The 13743-nt window shown below is 41.4% G+C and overlaps 1 protein-coding gene across 1 annotated transcript; it reads left to right on the plus strand.

The window, feature by feature from the left end:
* Window positions 1–244: 244 nt before the first annotated feature.
* LOC143386978 (olfactory receptor 1468-like) lies at window positions 245–3698 on the plus strand. The gene is made up of 2 exons (XM_076841711.1): window positions 245–255; window positions 2741–3698. Exons 1-2 carry the CDS (start codon window positions 245–247, stop codon window positions 3696–3698), a joined length of 969 nt encoding a protein of 322 aa, XP_076697826.1.
* Window positions 3699–13743: the final 10045 nt, after the last annotated feature.

A 13743-nucleotide genomic window follows, 5' to 3' on the forward strand; every position in this document is an offset into this window, starting at 1 on the left:
ATAAAGGAGCACCAATAAAGATTCAGGTCCCTACAATGGAAAGTTGCAATGTGCCACTATGTAAAGATCCTGCAGCAAATGATGGCTAAAAACTAGTGGATGGTGGGAAAGTGAATTATATATGCCAAACCTGGCTTCACATTCAAATACAGGGCCAGAATAATCTTGGCAGTGGGAAGTGACATGGCATAGATAGAGGAAGGGACGATGGTCATGCTGGGGCTTCTTAAAGATTTTCATAAAAATGAGCCAAATGTGATGCAAAGGTCCATTTTTCAAATCTGCATGAGGAAGGATTGAACATGTTCAGGTAAGTTTATTTTTTCTTACTCTTGTGATTTCTTTATATCTGCATGTTCTTTAATCATAGAAGTCTGATCCTTGTTAAATCCATTTCTTTCTATCCTAGGGACTGTGGAGAAATAACAGGTTCTGCCATCCTTGCAATGTTTCTGAAACACGAGTTTCATGGCAGTACTCTACTCAAAGACCACTATATGGTGTATGGATCCCTGTTATTCATAGGATAAAACCTAAACTCTTAAACTCCTAAGATTAATTCATAATGTGGTCCCTGATTACTTCATAGTTTCTGCAGCCATCCACCTTTACCTCCTGAATTTTAGGCTGCAGCCACACAAGTCTCCTGCCCCTTCCCCACACAGGCAATGAGAAAGCATCTGTCCTGAGCTGCTCAGCATCTTCACTTTTCCCCAAAGGATGGTCTGGTGTGAACAGAGGCTGTCATGAGTCACCACTACAGGACTCTGGGAGAATTAGTTTCTGAGAGGTCCTGGCTAATTATTTTGTCTTTAATGAGTTCCAGCCTTGGTACTCCTATGGGATGCAGAGCTCCTCTGATTTCTGTGAGTAGAAGGGGAAGAATAAGAAGGGATGGTGCAGTTAGGTGAAGACTATGGAGACTGTTACTTCCTGTGTCTCTGGTGAATAAAGGGGAAAAGGATCCTGAGTTGGGCTCTGGAGTCACCCTCAGCCACCCTGGATGAGTTGGTAGCAGACTGAATGAATTCTTGTCTTTCAAACGTGATTGTCTTGAACTCCCAGGTTGTGTGGTGTTCTGCAGAATAATTTTTCAGGTCTGTTAAGTTTCCATCTTTCTGCCTCCCAAGACTTTCTCACATGGTTTTAATACTTTGACTAATGTTCAACATTTTTATGTGTTATTAATAATAATGTTCATTGGTATAATTTATTGTGCAATAATATCGACAATTCTGTCAGTTCAAAATAATAACAGCTTTTAAATTTTGGGTTGAAAGTTGTAATTTTTAATTCTCCTTCTGCCCCTTCTCCTCCTCCTTCTTCTCTTTCTTCTTTGTATTTTCTTTCAGAGATTTAAAAATCTTTTCACAAGCCCTTCTTAGAGATAATTATTTAACTTTATCTGAACTTGGCAGTAATATGTATTTTCATGGCAGTGTATGTACTTGCTACTTACATGAAGTTTATTGACCACACAATTGCCATTACCTGGATGCTCATTTAATATGTAGAAATTGAGCTACAGAACCAGAATGAATTTTTTTAAAAGAAATCCCCAGGTATTTGCACATCTATTAAGGTTTATAAGCACTGCCATATGTGATTCTTATGTCAGTGCAGGATGTGAATGATGGATTTTACCACAGGAGAAGATCAGAGTTGATGGGTCAGCAGTGACACTACCAGGTGATGTCTCCAATTTGTGATCCCAGCATGTACTCCTGACTCAAGAGATCATCCTACTCACTCAGAAGGGACTCAGCATTCTGAGAAACCAGGTGCACAATTTTCCCTATGAGGGACAAGACTTGAGAAACTGCTTCCATAATCCAGGTGAGATGAGATGCCATTGTAGATGAGGAACTTGGCCTTGTGATAAGAAGTGGATGAAGTAGCAGGAGAACAATGTGTAGAATATACATGACGTGGTGTGTTGGAGTTGACGGTAAGAGAAAAGATGAATGAAACAATTCACGACTTCTGATCTGATGCTGCATTCCTTTTTTAAAATATGAGAGTAGAGGAGGAAGAGAGAGGTAAAGAGGAAGTACAATCTGATGAGTTTCATTAGGGACCTGTTGAGCTTAAGGAGCCTATGATTCATTGAATGGAAGACAATTGTTATGGGATATAGAAATTTATAGGTTAGGGATGTCTATACCTGAGTTTTATTTACTGGTTATTATTTTTATTTACTTGATTATTTTTTTTGAGGTGCTGAAGATTGCATTAGGGCCCTGTGCATGTTGGATGAGCATTTCACCACTGTGCTATATCCCCAGCTTTCATGTCTGAGTTTTAAATACTGATATAAGCCATTGGAGCATGTCAGGTTTATTAGGAGAGTTCCATATAGAGTTATGATAAGATAGGGTTTAGCAAAATCCATGAGGAATATCAACATACAAGTTACTGATAGAACAGGAGCCAACTATGGTTCCCTAGGATTACCAGACAGGCATGTATGTAAAAAAGTAATGCATTTTGTCTCAGAAACCAATAGGTAAGTGTTTAGGAAAGGATGGAATATTCAAACATGTTACAAAGAAGTTAAGAAAAAGGCATTAATGATTATAAAGATGATGGACAATTAGATTTTAAAGATAATAATTATTGTAATCAAGGTGGGATCAGTTATTGTAGAATGAGTACCAGATCACATATAAGAGAAAAATGTTCATTTATTTGAATTGTTAAGGGACCCAAGTCTTTCTTTTTTTAAAAAAAGATACAGTAGACAGAGCATGACAGGAAGGAACCAAACTCCCGTCTCAGAGTTCCTCCTCCTGGGCCTGCCCATCCAACCAGAGCACCAGAACCTGTTCTATGCCTTGTTCCTGGCCATGTATCTTACTACCGTCCTGGGGAACCTCCTCATCATCATCCTGATTCACCTGGACTCCCATCTGCACACACCCATGTATTTGTTTCTTGGTAATTTGTCCTTCTCTGACCTCTGCTTTTCCTCTGTGACCATTCCTAAACTGTTGCAGAACATGCAGAGTCAAGTTCCCTCCATCCCCTATGCAGGCTGCCTGACTCAAATGTACTTCTTCCTGTGCTTTGCAGACCTGGAGAGCTTCCTCCTTGTGGCCATGGCCTATGACCGCTATGTGGCCATCTGCTTCCCCCTGCACTACACCACCATCATGAGCCCCAAGCTCTGTCTCTCCCTGGTGGTGCTATCCTGGGTGCTGACCATGCTCCATGCCCTATTGCACACCCTGCTTGTGGTCAGATTGTCTTTCTGTTCGGACAATGTGATCCCCCACTTTTTCTGTGAAATATCTGCTTTACTGAAGCTGGCCTGCTCCAACACTCATGTCAATGAACTGGTGATATTTATCATGGGAGGACTTGTTATTGTCACCCCATTTCTACTCATCCTTGGGTCCTATGTACAAATTTTTTCCTCCATCCTCAAGGTCCCTTCTGCTCGTGGTATCCACAAGGCCTTCTCCACTTGTGGCTCCCATCTCTCTGTGGTGTCACTGTTCTATGGGACAATTATTGGTCTCTATTTACGTCCATCAGCTAATAATTCTTCTGTGAAAGACACTGTCATGGCTCTGATGTACACAGTGGTGACTCCCATGCTGAACCCCTTCATCTACAGCCTGAGGAACAGAGACATGAAGGGAGCCCTAGGAAGAGTCTTTTGTAAGAAGACAATTCTATTCTCTGTATCATGGTAACTCTTGCAATAGGGTACACAGTTTTGTCCAGTATAAATATTGTGATGTATATTTGAATATTATTGCAGTTCTTTCTTCCCATCACAAAGTTTTCTGTTCAAATAAAATATCACATAATTTTCCAATGTTAAAAATCTGAAGTGAAAACAAAAGAGCTGAAGTGGAGATGGGTAGTTGATGTAAAGCTTTTTATCAGTAACCTGCTAGGAAGGTTTTCTGCTTGTTAATTCTAGCTGACCCTGGAAGCATAATTTAAATATTTTAATTGAAATTTCTATCTGTTAAATCGATAATTTACCATGTGTTCCTTTTTTAAAACCATAACTTAAAAAAAAAATTTTAGTTGTTGATTAACACACAGTATATTTATTTATTTCTATGTGGTGCTGAGGATCAAACCCAGTGCTTCACACATGCAAAGCAGGTGCCTTACCATTGAGCTACAGCCTCAGCCCCAATACTATAACTTTTTTTTTTTTTAAAGTGATATACTGCTCTCCCAGGTCAATGCCAAGATTTAAACAACTCAGGCCAATGCTTGCTCTTCTAAATGGAACTTTTTATTCCTGAATAGAAAGTCTTTACTTATCTCTTTCTCAGAAAGTGTTCACATCATTCTCCTAACCTTTATTACTTCTACCTTCTTTCCATTTTCTGCATTATTCTTTTGTACCCAATCTGTACTTAAAATAAAATTTCCATTTACTGTGTTCCAGCAGTTTAGTTTGTATTTGCTAGAAACAAAGTCCCCTTGAGGCGCTAAGTGCTGTTGAGTCTGTTTTTCTGTGGGGACAAGTGCATGGAGTACTGCATACATGGCATACGTTAAAAATGTCTGAGCGGCAGGCCACTCCCTTTGTGCCAGGCATGTAAGTGGCAGAATGCTTACCCCGTAGGCACAACCCTGGGCATTAGGGTTGTAGTCCCTGTGCTTGCACCATGGCCCACTCCTCAATTGGTCGCTGCAAGGGCAGTTAGCAGAATTGCATTGATGGCTGCCTGTAATCTGCTTAGCTACTGCCTCAGTATATATACATGGTAACTGTGCAATAAAATCAGACCTGCTTCCTGCTTGGTCTCCAGAGGTCTTGATTAGTGACTCTGGAGCCACACTGTCCTCTACCCTGTTCTGTGGACCTCCTCGCTGGATGAGACAGAGCCCACACACTTTTCAACCTCACTCTTCAAGGATCACCTTTCCCTCCTTGGTTTTACAAGTTATCAATAAACTTTACATCAATGCTCTTACATCAATGATCTTAACTATTTTTATCTATAGATCTTTATCAATCAATAAACTTTACATCAATGATCTTCTCCTGTAATGATTCCATGAAGGAAAGGGAATCTTAATATGGGTCAAAGATTGAAAAATGTGGAATTTGAACATGCCAATGCTCCACTATGTGTCAGTACTGAATCTGTTTAAGACTGCAAAATATTTGATTGTGGGGGTTCTTCTCATCTCTCCCCCACCTCAGAAATAGAATATGCAGCCTTACACTTTCCAACGTGAGCTACATGTACATTGTCTGGATTGTTATCATTGGCTCATGAGTTTCCTTGTCCCCTGCAAATGATGACAACCAACTGTATCATTTCAACTTCTATTAAATGGCACTGACCTTCACATCTCTGCAGCCCAGACCTTCTCCATATCAAAACATAATAGTTTTTATCCTCATTTTTCAATGGACATCTTCACTTGATGATTTCTGAGTCACACAAATTTGAGCTCCATTATCTACTCACATATATTCTTTATCCTACATTCTGTTTCTTGATTCACATAACTTCTATGTAGTTACCCAGAAACAAAATAAAATATTGATACATACTATTACATAAATGTACCTTGAGCTGGGGAACAAAAGTGACCAAATTATATTATGCATACATAACAATGAATCTCACTATTCTATATAATTTAATGCACCTATAAAATAAATGAAAAAACATACATGTACCTTGAAAACAATATGTTAATTGAAATAAGGCAGCTGTAAAGACCATATATTGTATAATTCTATTCATATGAAATATTAAGTCTAGGAAAATAATAAAGATGTACATTGTCTGGATTGTTATCATTGGCTCATGATGTTGTTGCAAACTGCTGAGTATTTGTACATATGGAGAAATAAAGAGTAGTTATTAATTGGGGTAATGATTAGGTTTTAAAATTGTGGTGAAGGGTGCACCAATCTGGGAAAATACACAAAAATAACTATTTAAATGTATACTTTAAATCAGTGAATGAAATGGTATGTATAGTATATGTTAAAAATTTGTGAATAATGTTTTTATAGTTCAGATCGATGGCTACAAAGTTACAGTAAGGTAGGAACAAGAAGTTCAGTGTGCTATTTGGCTGATAGGTTACCATAATGTACTGTGCATTTCAATAAGCTGGAAAAAAATTTTTTTGAATATTTTCCCCATAAAGAAATGGCAAATGTTTGAGGACTTAGAAAACTTAATTTAAATATTATACAATATTTACATTTGTCAAAATGTTGCAAGCTGTCCTGATAATATGTACAATTTTCATGAGTTTTTTCTGTCAGTTTAATATAAATGAAAATAAAAATGAAAAAATATTTTTAAATGTTACAAGCTTTCTGAAGTGTCTATGTGTCCTTTTATTGTGATATTCTTTTGTATCTATCAGAAGATAGTTTTTTCCTCCCTATAGTTCTTGCACCTAGTTTTCAGTGCAATTGAATATAGGATTCATTTTTTGTTAGATTTTTCTGGTATAAAAGAAATTGATTTAATTTAAATATTAATCCTTTGTCTTGTCACTAATACTTTTTTTGTTGTAGTTTGACACTGAGATTTCAGAGTTTATCTATGATAAAAACTGGTGTTACCTTAACAACCACATGGAGATTAAAAAAAACAATTGACAACAATATTCAAAGGAATATTGTATGTATAGTGCAAAATGTTGTGAACCATAGTCTGCTTCTTTTATTTTTGGCAGTTAAAATAATAGAAATTTATTTTCTCTGTGTTCCAGAGAAAAGAAGTTCAAAGTGAGGTGTCAGCAGGGCCTTGGTCCCCATAAGACTGAGCAGACCCTCCCTTGCATCTGCCCAGCTCTAGGGGTAGACATCAGGCTGGAGGTTTTTTAGCTGGTAGCTCTATTTCTTTGTTTTCTGCTTTCAGCATTACATGGTGCGCTCTCTGTGTCTCTGCCTTCACAAAGCTTTTTTTTTCCTCTCTCTCTCCTTAAATGGGCATTGCTTATATTAGACTAGAGTTCACCCCCATGGCTTCATTTTAACTTGAATACAAAATACAAAATAAGGGCATATTCACAAGTGCTGTGGGTTGTGACTTCAACATACCTTTTTGGGTGACACAATTCAACCCATAATAACAGATGTTTAGGTCTGATATGCTGGTGGGACAGGATATAATGGGACCTATTTCTACTAGCTAATTGGGACAGGAGTGGGGGCTAGGTGCGTGCCTGAGCAGGGGAGAGAGGGAAGCAGGATGGACTGGTCAGTGTGAGATCTGTCATATCCCCTGGTTCACTCAAAACAACAACAACAACAACAAAACAAACAAATAAACAAAAAACAAAGAGTCTGAGGATTGGAGAAGGGAAACAAGCTCTGCTTTCAGCCAACTCTGTGAGGCAGAGGACACAGAGAGGGACTACTCAGGGGTCAAGTGTTAAAGTGTGCAGGCAGAGAGAGAGAGAGAGGGAGACTTTCTTTGCCTTTTCAAGGAACACAATGCAGCTTTGGCACAAGGAGGGTCTCAAGGACATATACTGACCATCTGAAGCATTTGCAGCCTCAAGATCAAGGGCGCTGGGAGATACCAGAAATATTAATGGGGGCCATTGCCAATGGCAGAATAGGGCCCTTTCAAGATGGTTTTAGAGAAGATCAAGGGAGAAGTGCAAGTCCCAAATGTGGGGAGCCGCTCTGAATGACCCTTGCCTTCCAGTCCCGAAGCAGGAGGCTCTGAGCAATCACTACATTTTGTGGTAACTTGGGCGTTGCCCAGCTCGGACGGTAAAGGCAGGTCTTCAGGTGTAGGTGTCGCCCCTGGGGTTGTGTTTCATTTACCTGTCCCTTGTAACCCTGCCTCTTCTGGCCTTTTTTTGGATAGAACTTTCTAAAGAACAAGAGTCCCCCAATAAAAGCCCACTTCCAAACGTGCTCTCTCTCTCTTGCCAGCCTCTCATGACTTTCTCTTGCTCTCCTCTTTGGGGAGCCTGAGACTGAGAGTTGAGAAGCTGTCTTGAAGCTTGTGTAAAGGTAATTTGTGTCTGGGTTTTATTTGATGTCCCTGCAAATTACAAGCGACCTGAAGTTCAGCTGCCCACGCAGGTCAGGGATGGCACCCAAAGCCCCCCAAATCATCATAATCTACTTTTGTGAATACACACCCCACACACTTACACACAGAAGTGGTTTCTCAAGTAACCACATGGGAGGTTGATATCGTTAATCATTGTGTGAGGAAAAGGAAAAGGAGAACACTTGTTTGGAACCTAGAGTTTGAGGTTGTGCATTGTGCTATTTTTTTTTTCTTTTGTCTGCGACCCAAACAAGAAAAACTGTGACTTAATAAGAAAAACTTAGAGGAGGAAAAGTTTATTTTAGCTCACAGTTTCACAGGTTCAGTCCTTGGTTGGCCAACTCCATTGTTCTGGGGCCAGGGTAACAGTCCCTGGACAGGTTAATAAAGCTCTCATTGATTTGAACTTGAACTTAAGAGTGTTTTCTGAACATAATAATCAAGTCTTGTCTGGTGAGTACCTTACTGTGTTATCATTGGTCTTAAGACAAAGGCAAAGTCACTTTCAAGCGACAAATTGTACTTCATTATTTGACCTGTATCTACCCTCACTGTCTCCTCTGTCCCCACCGTGATACTTGCATCCCACTCTCCAGCAATGCTGGACCTAAGATTGTAAATTATTGTCTCTAGCATGTTAGACTCTGTTTCCCCCAGCCTATCACTTTCTCCCCTCTGCTTCCTCTTTGCCTGGCCCATCCTGATTTATCCTGTAATATGGCACTTGCTAACACAAACCTTGCTCTTTTCACCAGATCAAGTGAGTCCTGCTGCAGGTCCCACAGCCTCCTGCACTCATGTCACACCACTGGATGTCCTGATCACTGGTGGGTAGCTGACTTCCCACCAGATTGTAAACTCCATGCAGGAAACTCCATGCCTGCCTCATACCTGCAGCAGGGCAGCTCCTGGCATGGTGCCTGATGTGGCCAAGGCTTCTTCAGTATTTGTTGGCTGTCCTTCAGGCTAAGACAGATTCCTTCAACTTTAAAGGCAACAAAGTTCCGTTAGGTTAGAATTACACTCCTGCTAAATCTTTCTGGAATTAGAATTCATTAGACTTACCCATTTGGCCCTAAATTTTGACATTCTAGTACCAAGGTCACACATGTAATTTTGTATTTACAAAAAATATTAGGGTACATGGAATGTGCTATAGTTTTCAGTGATACCAGTGACTAAAAACAACATCCTTTTACTTTAATCCACATGATTCCATTGATATTGATGTGCAAAAAATAAATATGATGAACATTTTGTAAGGTATGGGGAGGAAAGGTGCATTTTTTTAAAGACTTTGCTTCAATTCTTCTTCAGATGTTCACACCATAAGTGATGGTTAATTGTTATATGTCAAATTGGCTACGCCCTGATACCAAATAACAGTTCTAAATGTTGCTGCAAAGGTATTTTTTTTTTTAGAGAGAGAGAGAGAGAGAGAGAGAGAGAGAGAGGGAGAGAGAGAATTTTAATATTTATTTTTTAGTTATCGGCAGGCACAACATCTTTGTTTGTATGTGGTGCTGAGGATCGAACCCGGGCCGCACGCATTCCAGGCGAGCGCGCTACCGCTTGAGCCACATCCCCAGCCCCTGCAAAGGTATTTTATGAGATGGACATCATCACCCTAGGTACATGTATGACTGCACATATGGTATGATACTACCTCGTGTACAACCACAGAAATGTAAAGTTGTGCTGCAATTGTGTACAATGAATCAAAATTTATTCTGCTGTCATATATACCTAATTAAAAAAAAATAAATTAATTTTTAAAATACATTTAAAAAATTTAAAGAGTATTAAAATTTAAATCATTAGACCTTGAGTAAAGTAGATTACCCTCTGTTTTAGGCAGCTTTTTTGCCGCTGTGACTAAAGGACCTGACTAACACAATCGTAGAGGAGGAAAAGTTTATTTAGGTGTTTAGTTTCAGAGGTTTCAGTCCATAGGAGGCTAGCTTCATTCCTCAAGGCTTGAAGTGAGGTTGAACATTATGGCATAAGAGTGTGGCAGAAGGAAGCAGCTCACATGGTGATCGGAAAGCACAGAGAGAGAGAGGTCTTCACTTGCCAGATACAAATATATACCCAAAGCCACATCCCAATTCCCATCTCCTCCAGCCACACCCTACCATTTCAGTTACCACTCAATTAATCCCCATCAAGGGATTAATTCACTGATTGGGTTAAGGCTCTTGTAACATAATAATTTCTTCTCTGAACCTTCTTGAATTGTCTCACATGTGAGCTTTTGGGGGACACCTCACATTCAAACCCTAATACCCTCCCTAATGTGATGAGCCTTGTGCAGTCATTTGAAGGACTTAACAGAAAAATCTTGAGTCTCTAAAGACAAAAATTTCTTCCTCCAGAATATTCTGGACTCAAGATTATAACATTCTCCTCTTTCCAGGGATCCCAGTAGGTGGGCCTGCCCTGCAGATATCAGACTTATCAGTCCCTAGGACCATGTGCAATATATTTTTAAAATAAATCCCCCACCCAAACACACACACTTCTGTTTTCTTCTGCACAACCCAAACTGTTAAATAAACAGAGGAGGCACATTAAGAGATGTAGGAAGCTCATACCTGAGCTCAGATTGCTGGAAACTTCACTCTGCTGATGGTGTTTAATACAGCTACACCAACAGTTTTTATATGTGGACAAAAGAAAATATCCTCTGAACAAACACTTGCACACTGAGCAACACAACCATAGAAGGCACTACCAGCAGTCACACCACCTCTGGGAGGGAAGGAAACCCAACATGTCTTCCAAAGGCTCAGATCTCAGCATAGGTCCCAGGTCTAACTGTGCTTTAAAGTCTGAATTTTCCCATAATTTTCTTATTTTATAAACACCCTTATCTCTTTATATATAGCTATATGCCCCCATATATATGTGTGTGTGTGTACACACACATAACTTTTTTTTCCTTCTCAAAAATAAAATAGCCATCTCAATCAAGGGAGAGTCTCAGCAGCATTCAGCGGTTGCAGCAGGAGCCATGCCTTCTTTTAAGGTCAGAGACATGCAGGACAAAGAGAATAATATGCAGCAGGGACAGGGAGAGATTTTTTTTTTAAGGGAGGAAAGTGATAAGGCTGAGCATGAGGCAGCAGATAACCAGGTTTTTTTGTGGCTTAAAAAATTGTTGTTAGCTCGCATTGCTTTTGTAGTTCTGAAGATGATGCACAGCGTTTATGACAAGGGATTAGCATTGCTCTGGGATGAGGCAGTATGGACTTAGCCTTGGAAAAGGAGGAAAATTCTGAGGCTACATGAAGCTTGGGCTGGAACTGACTCAAGAGGGACTTGGGAAGGCAGAGGACAGCAAAGAAACGGTCATTCAGAGGCTGGATGAGGACACCAGTTCTGTTTTTGAGAAATGGCAAGTCCTTCTCCCTTTGTATTGGAGCGTCTCTGTGGTCCTGGCTACTTGCTGGAATCATCTGGCTAATTTATTTTAAGCTTGACCCTGAACAAGGAGCCAGTACAAATATTCAGAGTCAGGAATCTGATCCTCCTTGTCAATGTGCCCTGATATTACTTCTTGGGAAGTCACAGTCCAGGAAGCCAGATGGGTAGGAAGTATGTGACCCTCACCCTATGCTCCAAGTGAGGGCTCCCCTGGCCTTGTCTCCCACACTGCTGATGTCCACCTCCTGGCAGAAGCAAGCCAGCAGCAGAGCTTCATGCAAACACGCCCTGCTCCCATCTCTCTGAAACAAAAGGCACTGAGGTCAATGGGGAGGCCATGCCCACAGGTTCACTGAGCACATGCCTGGCCAGCTTCAAAACAGCAAGGGCTCCAGGTTGGCCAAGTTGGAGATCTCCCCCTGTAATCAAGGCCACACCTCTGGCAGCACCTGGAGACCCGAGAGTTCAGGGGGAGGAAGGAGGCAGTGCTGGAGGCCCAGGGGGGAACCCAAGACAGCCAGGCCCTCATCTGCTGAAGATGGAGCAAGGCTGTAGACAACTTAGTATTTAATTTGAATAAAGAGTACAAAAATCCAACGTCATCCAAATATTACGGAGATTAAAAATCTCACCATTTGATTTTATAAGTCCTGAAGGAAAAAATAAGCTTGAAATAGTAAGCCACAAAAATAACGTTGAAACTACTCTTTAGCTTTGAAGACCCTTTTATTGACTTTGGCAAGTTTTATGCCAAATGCAATGCTAGTAGTATTCACATTGTATGTTTTATCATTTTACATGTTTTTGTGTTTGGGATTGGACCCAGAGCTGCATGCATGCTGGGTAGTAAACCACCAATGAGCTATACCTCAGCTCCTAACTTTTTTCTTCCCACTGAGTCAACACAGTTTATTACTGACTTGCACTTTCACTTCCACACAGACTATTTTAAAGAGCTACAACAACTGAAGGAGGGAGGGGGGACAGGTGCCTCTCAGGAGCTAAGACCCCTAGAACAGCTTTCCTGGAACAGGGCAAGGGAAGGAGCATTAATTAGGCTGTCAATCTCCAGGCACCAGCTCTCCACCTGCACGCTCACAGCAAGCCAGCAGCTCCTCACACATGAATACACACACACACACACACACACACACACACACACTTAATAAAAATAGTATATCATCTTCACAAGGAATGAAAACTTGTCTGGAATATGTACAGCAGAGGGTCTGGGGTGGCCGGTGATATGCTGGGACCCCCAGGGATGAGACAGGACAAGGCTGGAGTAGAGGGAGGCCCGAAGGGCTCTTGGCCAGGCCACTTTGACCTTGGTAGCCCTGATGCCCAGGATGGACAGTAGGGCAATATCTACCTGGTCAGGCAACACAGGCCCCTCCAGTCAACCCCATCCATTGGCCTGTGCCCTAAGGTCTCCTTCCCACCATTCCTTCCTGCATTAGGGAAGACCCCAGGGCTCCGACTGCTGTTCCCTATATTTCCCCTTTACATCCGGGGTGAGGCCCCTGAATCCCTGTACCCAATGGACAGTAGCCCAGTGCAACGATGCCACAGGATGATCCTGTAGGAAGTGAGGCAGCTGAGGCCATAAATAGCTCTGAGGCAACTGTCTTGGGCCCAGATGGTCCCTCAGTCATGGTCATGGGAGCCAGGAGAGAGGAGGGAAAGGGACTGGGGGGGTGTTAAACTACAAGGGCCATCCTAGGTTTAGCATGGGGGTACTTCCTGAAGTGATAGCACCCTCCCTCTTAATTGGGACTGGCTTCTAGCCAGAGGCCTCTGGGAAATATTCACACTAGGAGGGGGGACTTGGTCCAGGCCAGAGGTGAGGAGGAAGTCCTGATCCTTGCTTCTTTATCCCAAGCAGCCTGAATTCCTAATTAGTCAAAAGTGGCCTCTAAATGGTTCTTGGGGGTAGAGATGGAAGAAATAGGTCCAGAGGGGATGGAAAATGATGATCAACTCTGAGGCTACAAACATCAAAACAACAACAAAAAAAGACAATATAGTTTTTTCCTAGTGAAGTGGGTCAAAAACTGTTCTAGCTCTTTACCAAGAAAGCAGTCTCACAGGCTAAGGGGTAGTAAGGATTCCACCAACGAGGTAGGGCCCTCCTGCTCCTAGCTGCCCCTACCCCCTGCCAGCCTTCAAAGGGCAGATTTTAGGGAAAATTTGTAGACTTTGAGGCCAAGAGAACTGAGGTATGCAGGTAGGTGGCTGTCACAGAAGCGTGGTAGATCTAGAAAACTAATTGCAGGGAACCAGGTATAGGCCCAAG

This window comes from Callospermophilus lateralis, unplaced genomic scaffold, assembly GCF_048772815.1.
Source record: "Callospermophilus lateralis isolate mCalLat2 unplaced genomic scaffold, mCalLat2.hap1 Scaffold_3109, whole genome shotgun sequence".
In the NCBI taxonomy this organism is placed as follows: domain Eukaryota; kingdom Metazoa; phylum Chordata; class Mammalia; order Rodentia; family Sciuridae; genus Callospermophilus; species Callospermophilus lateralis.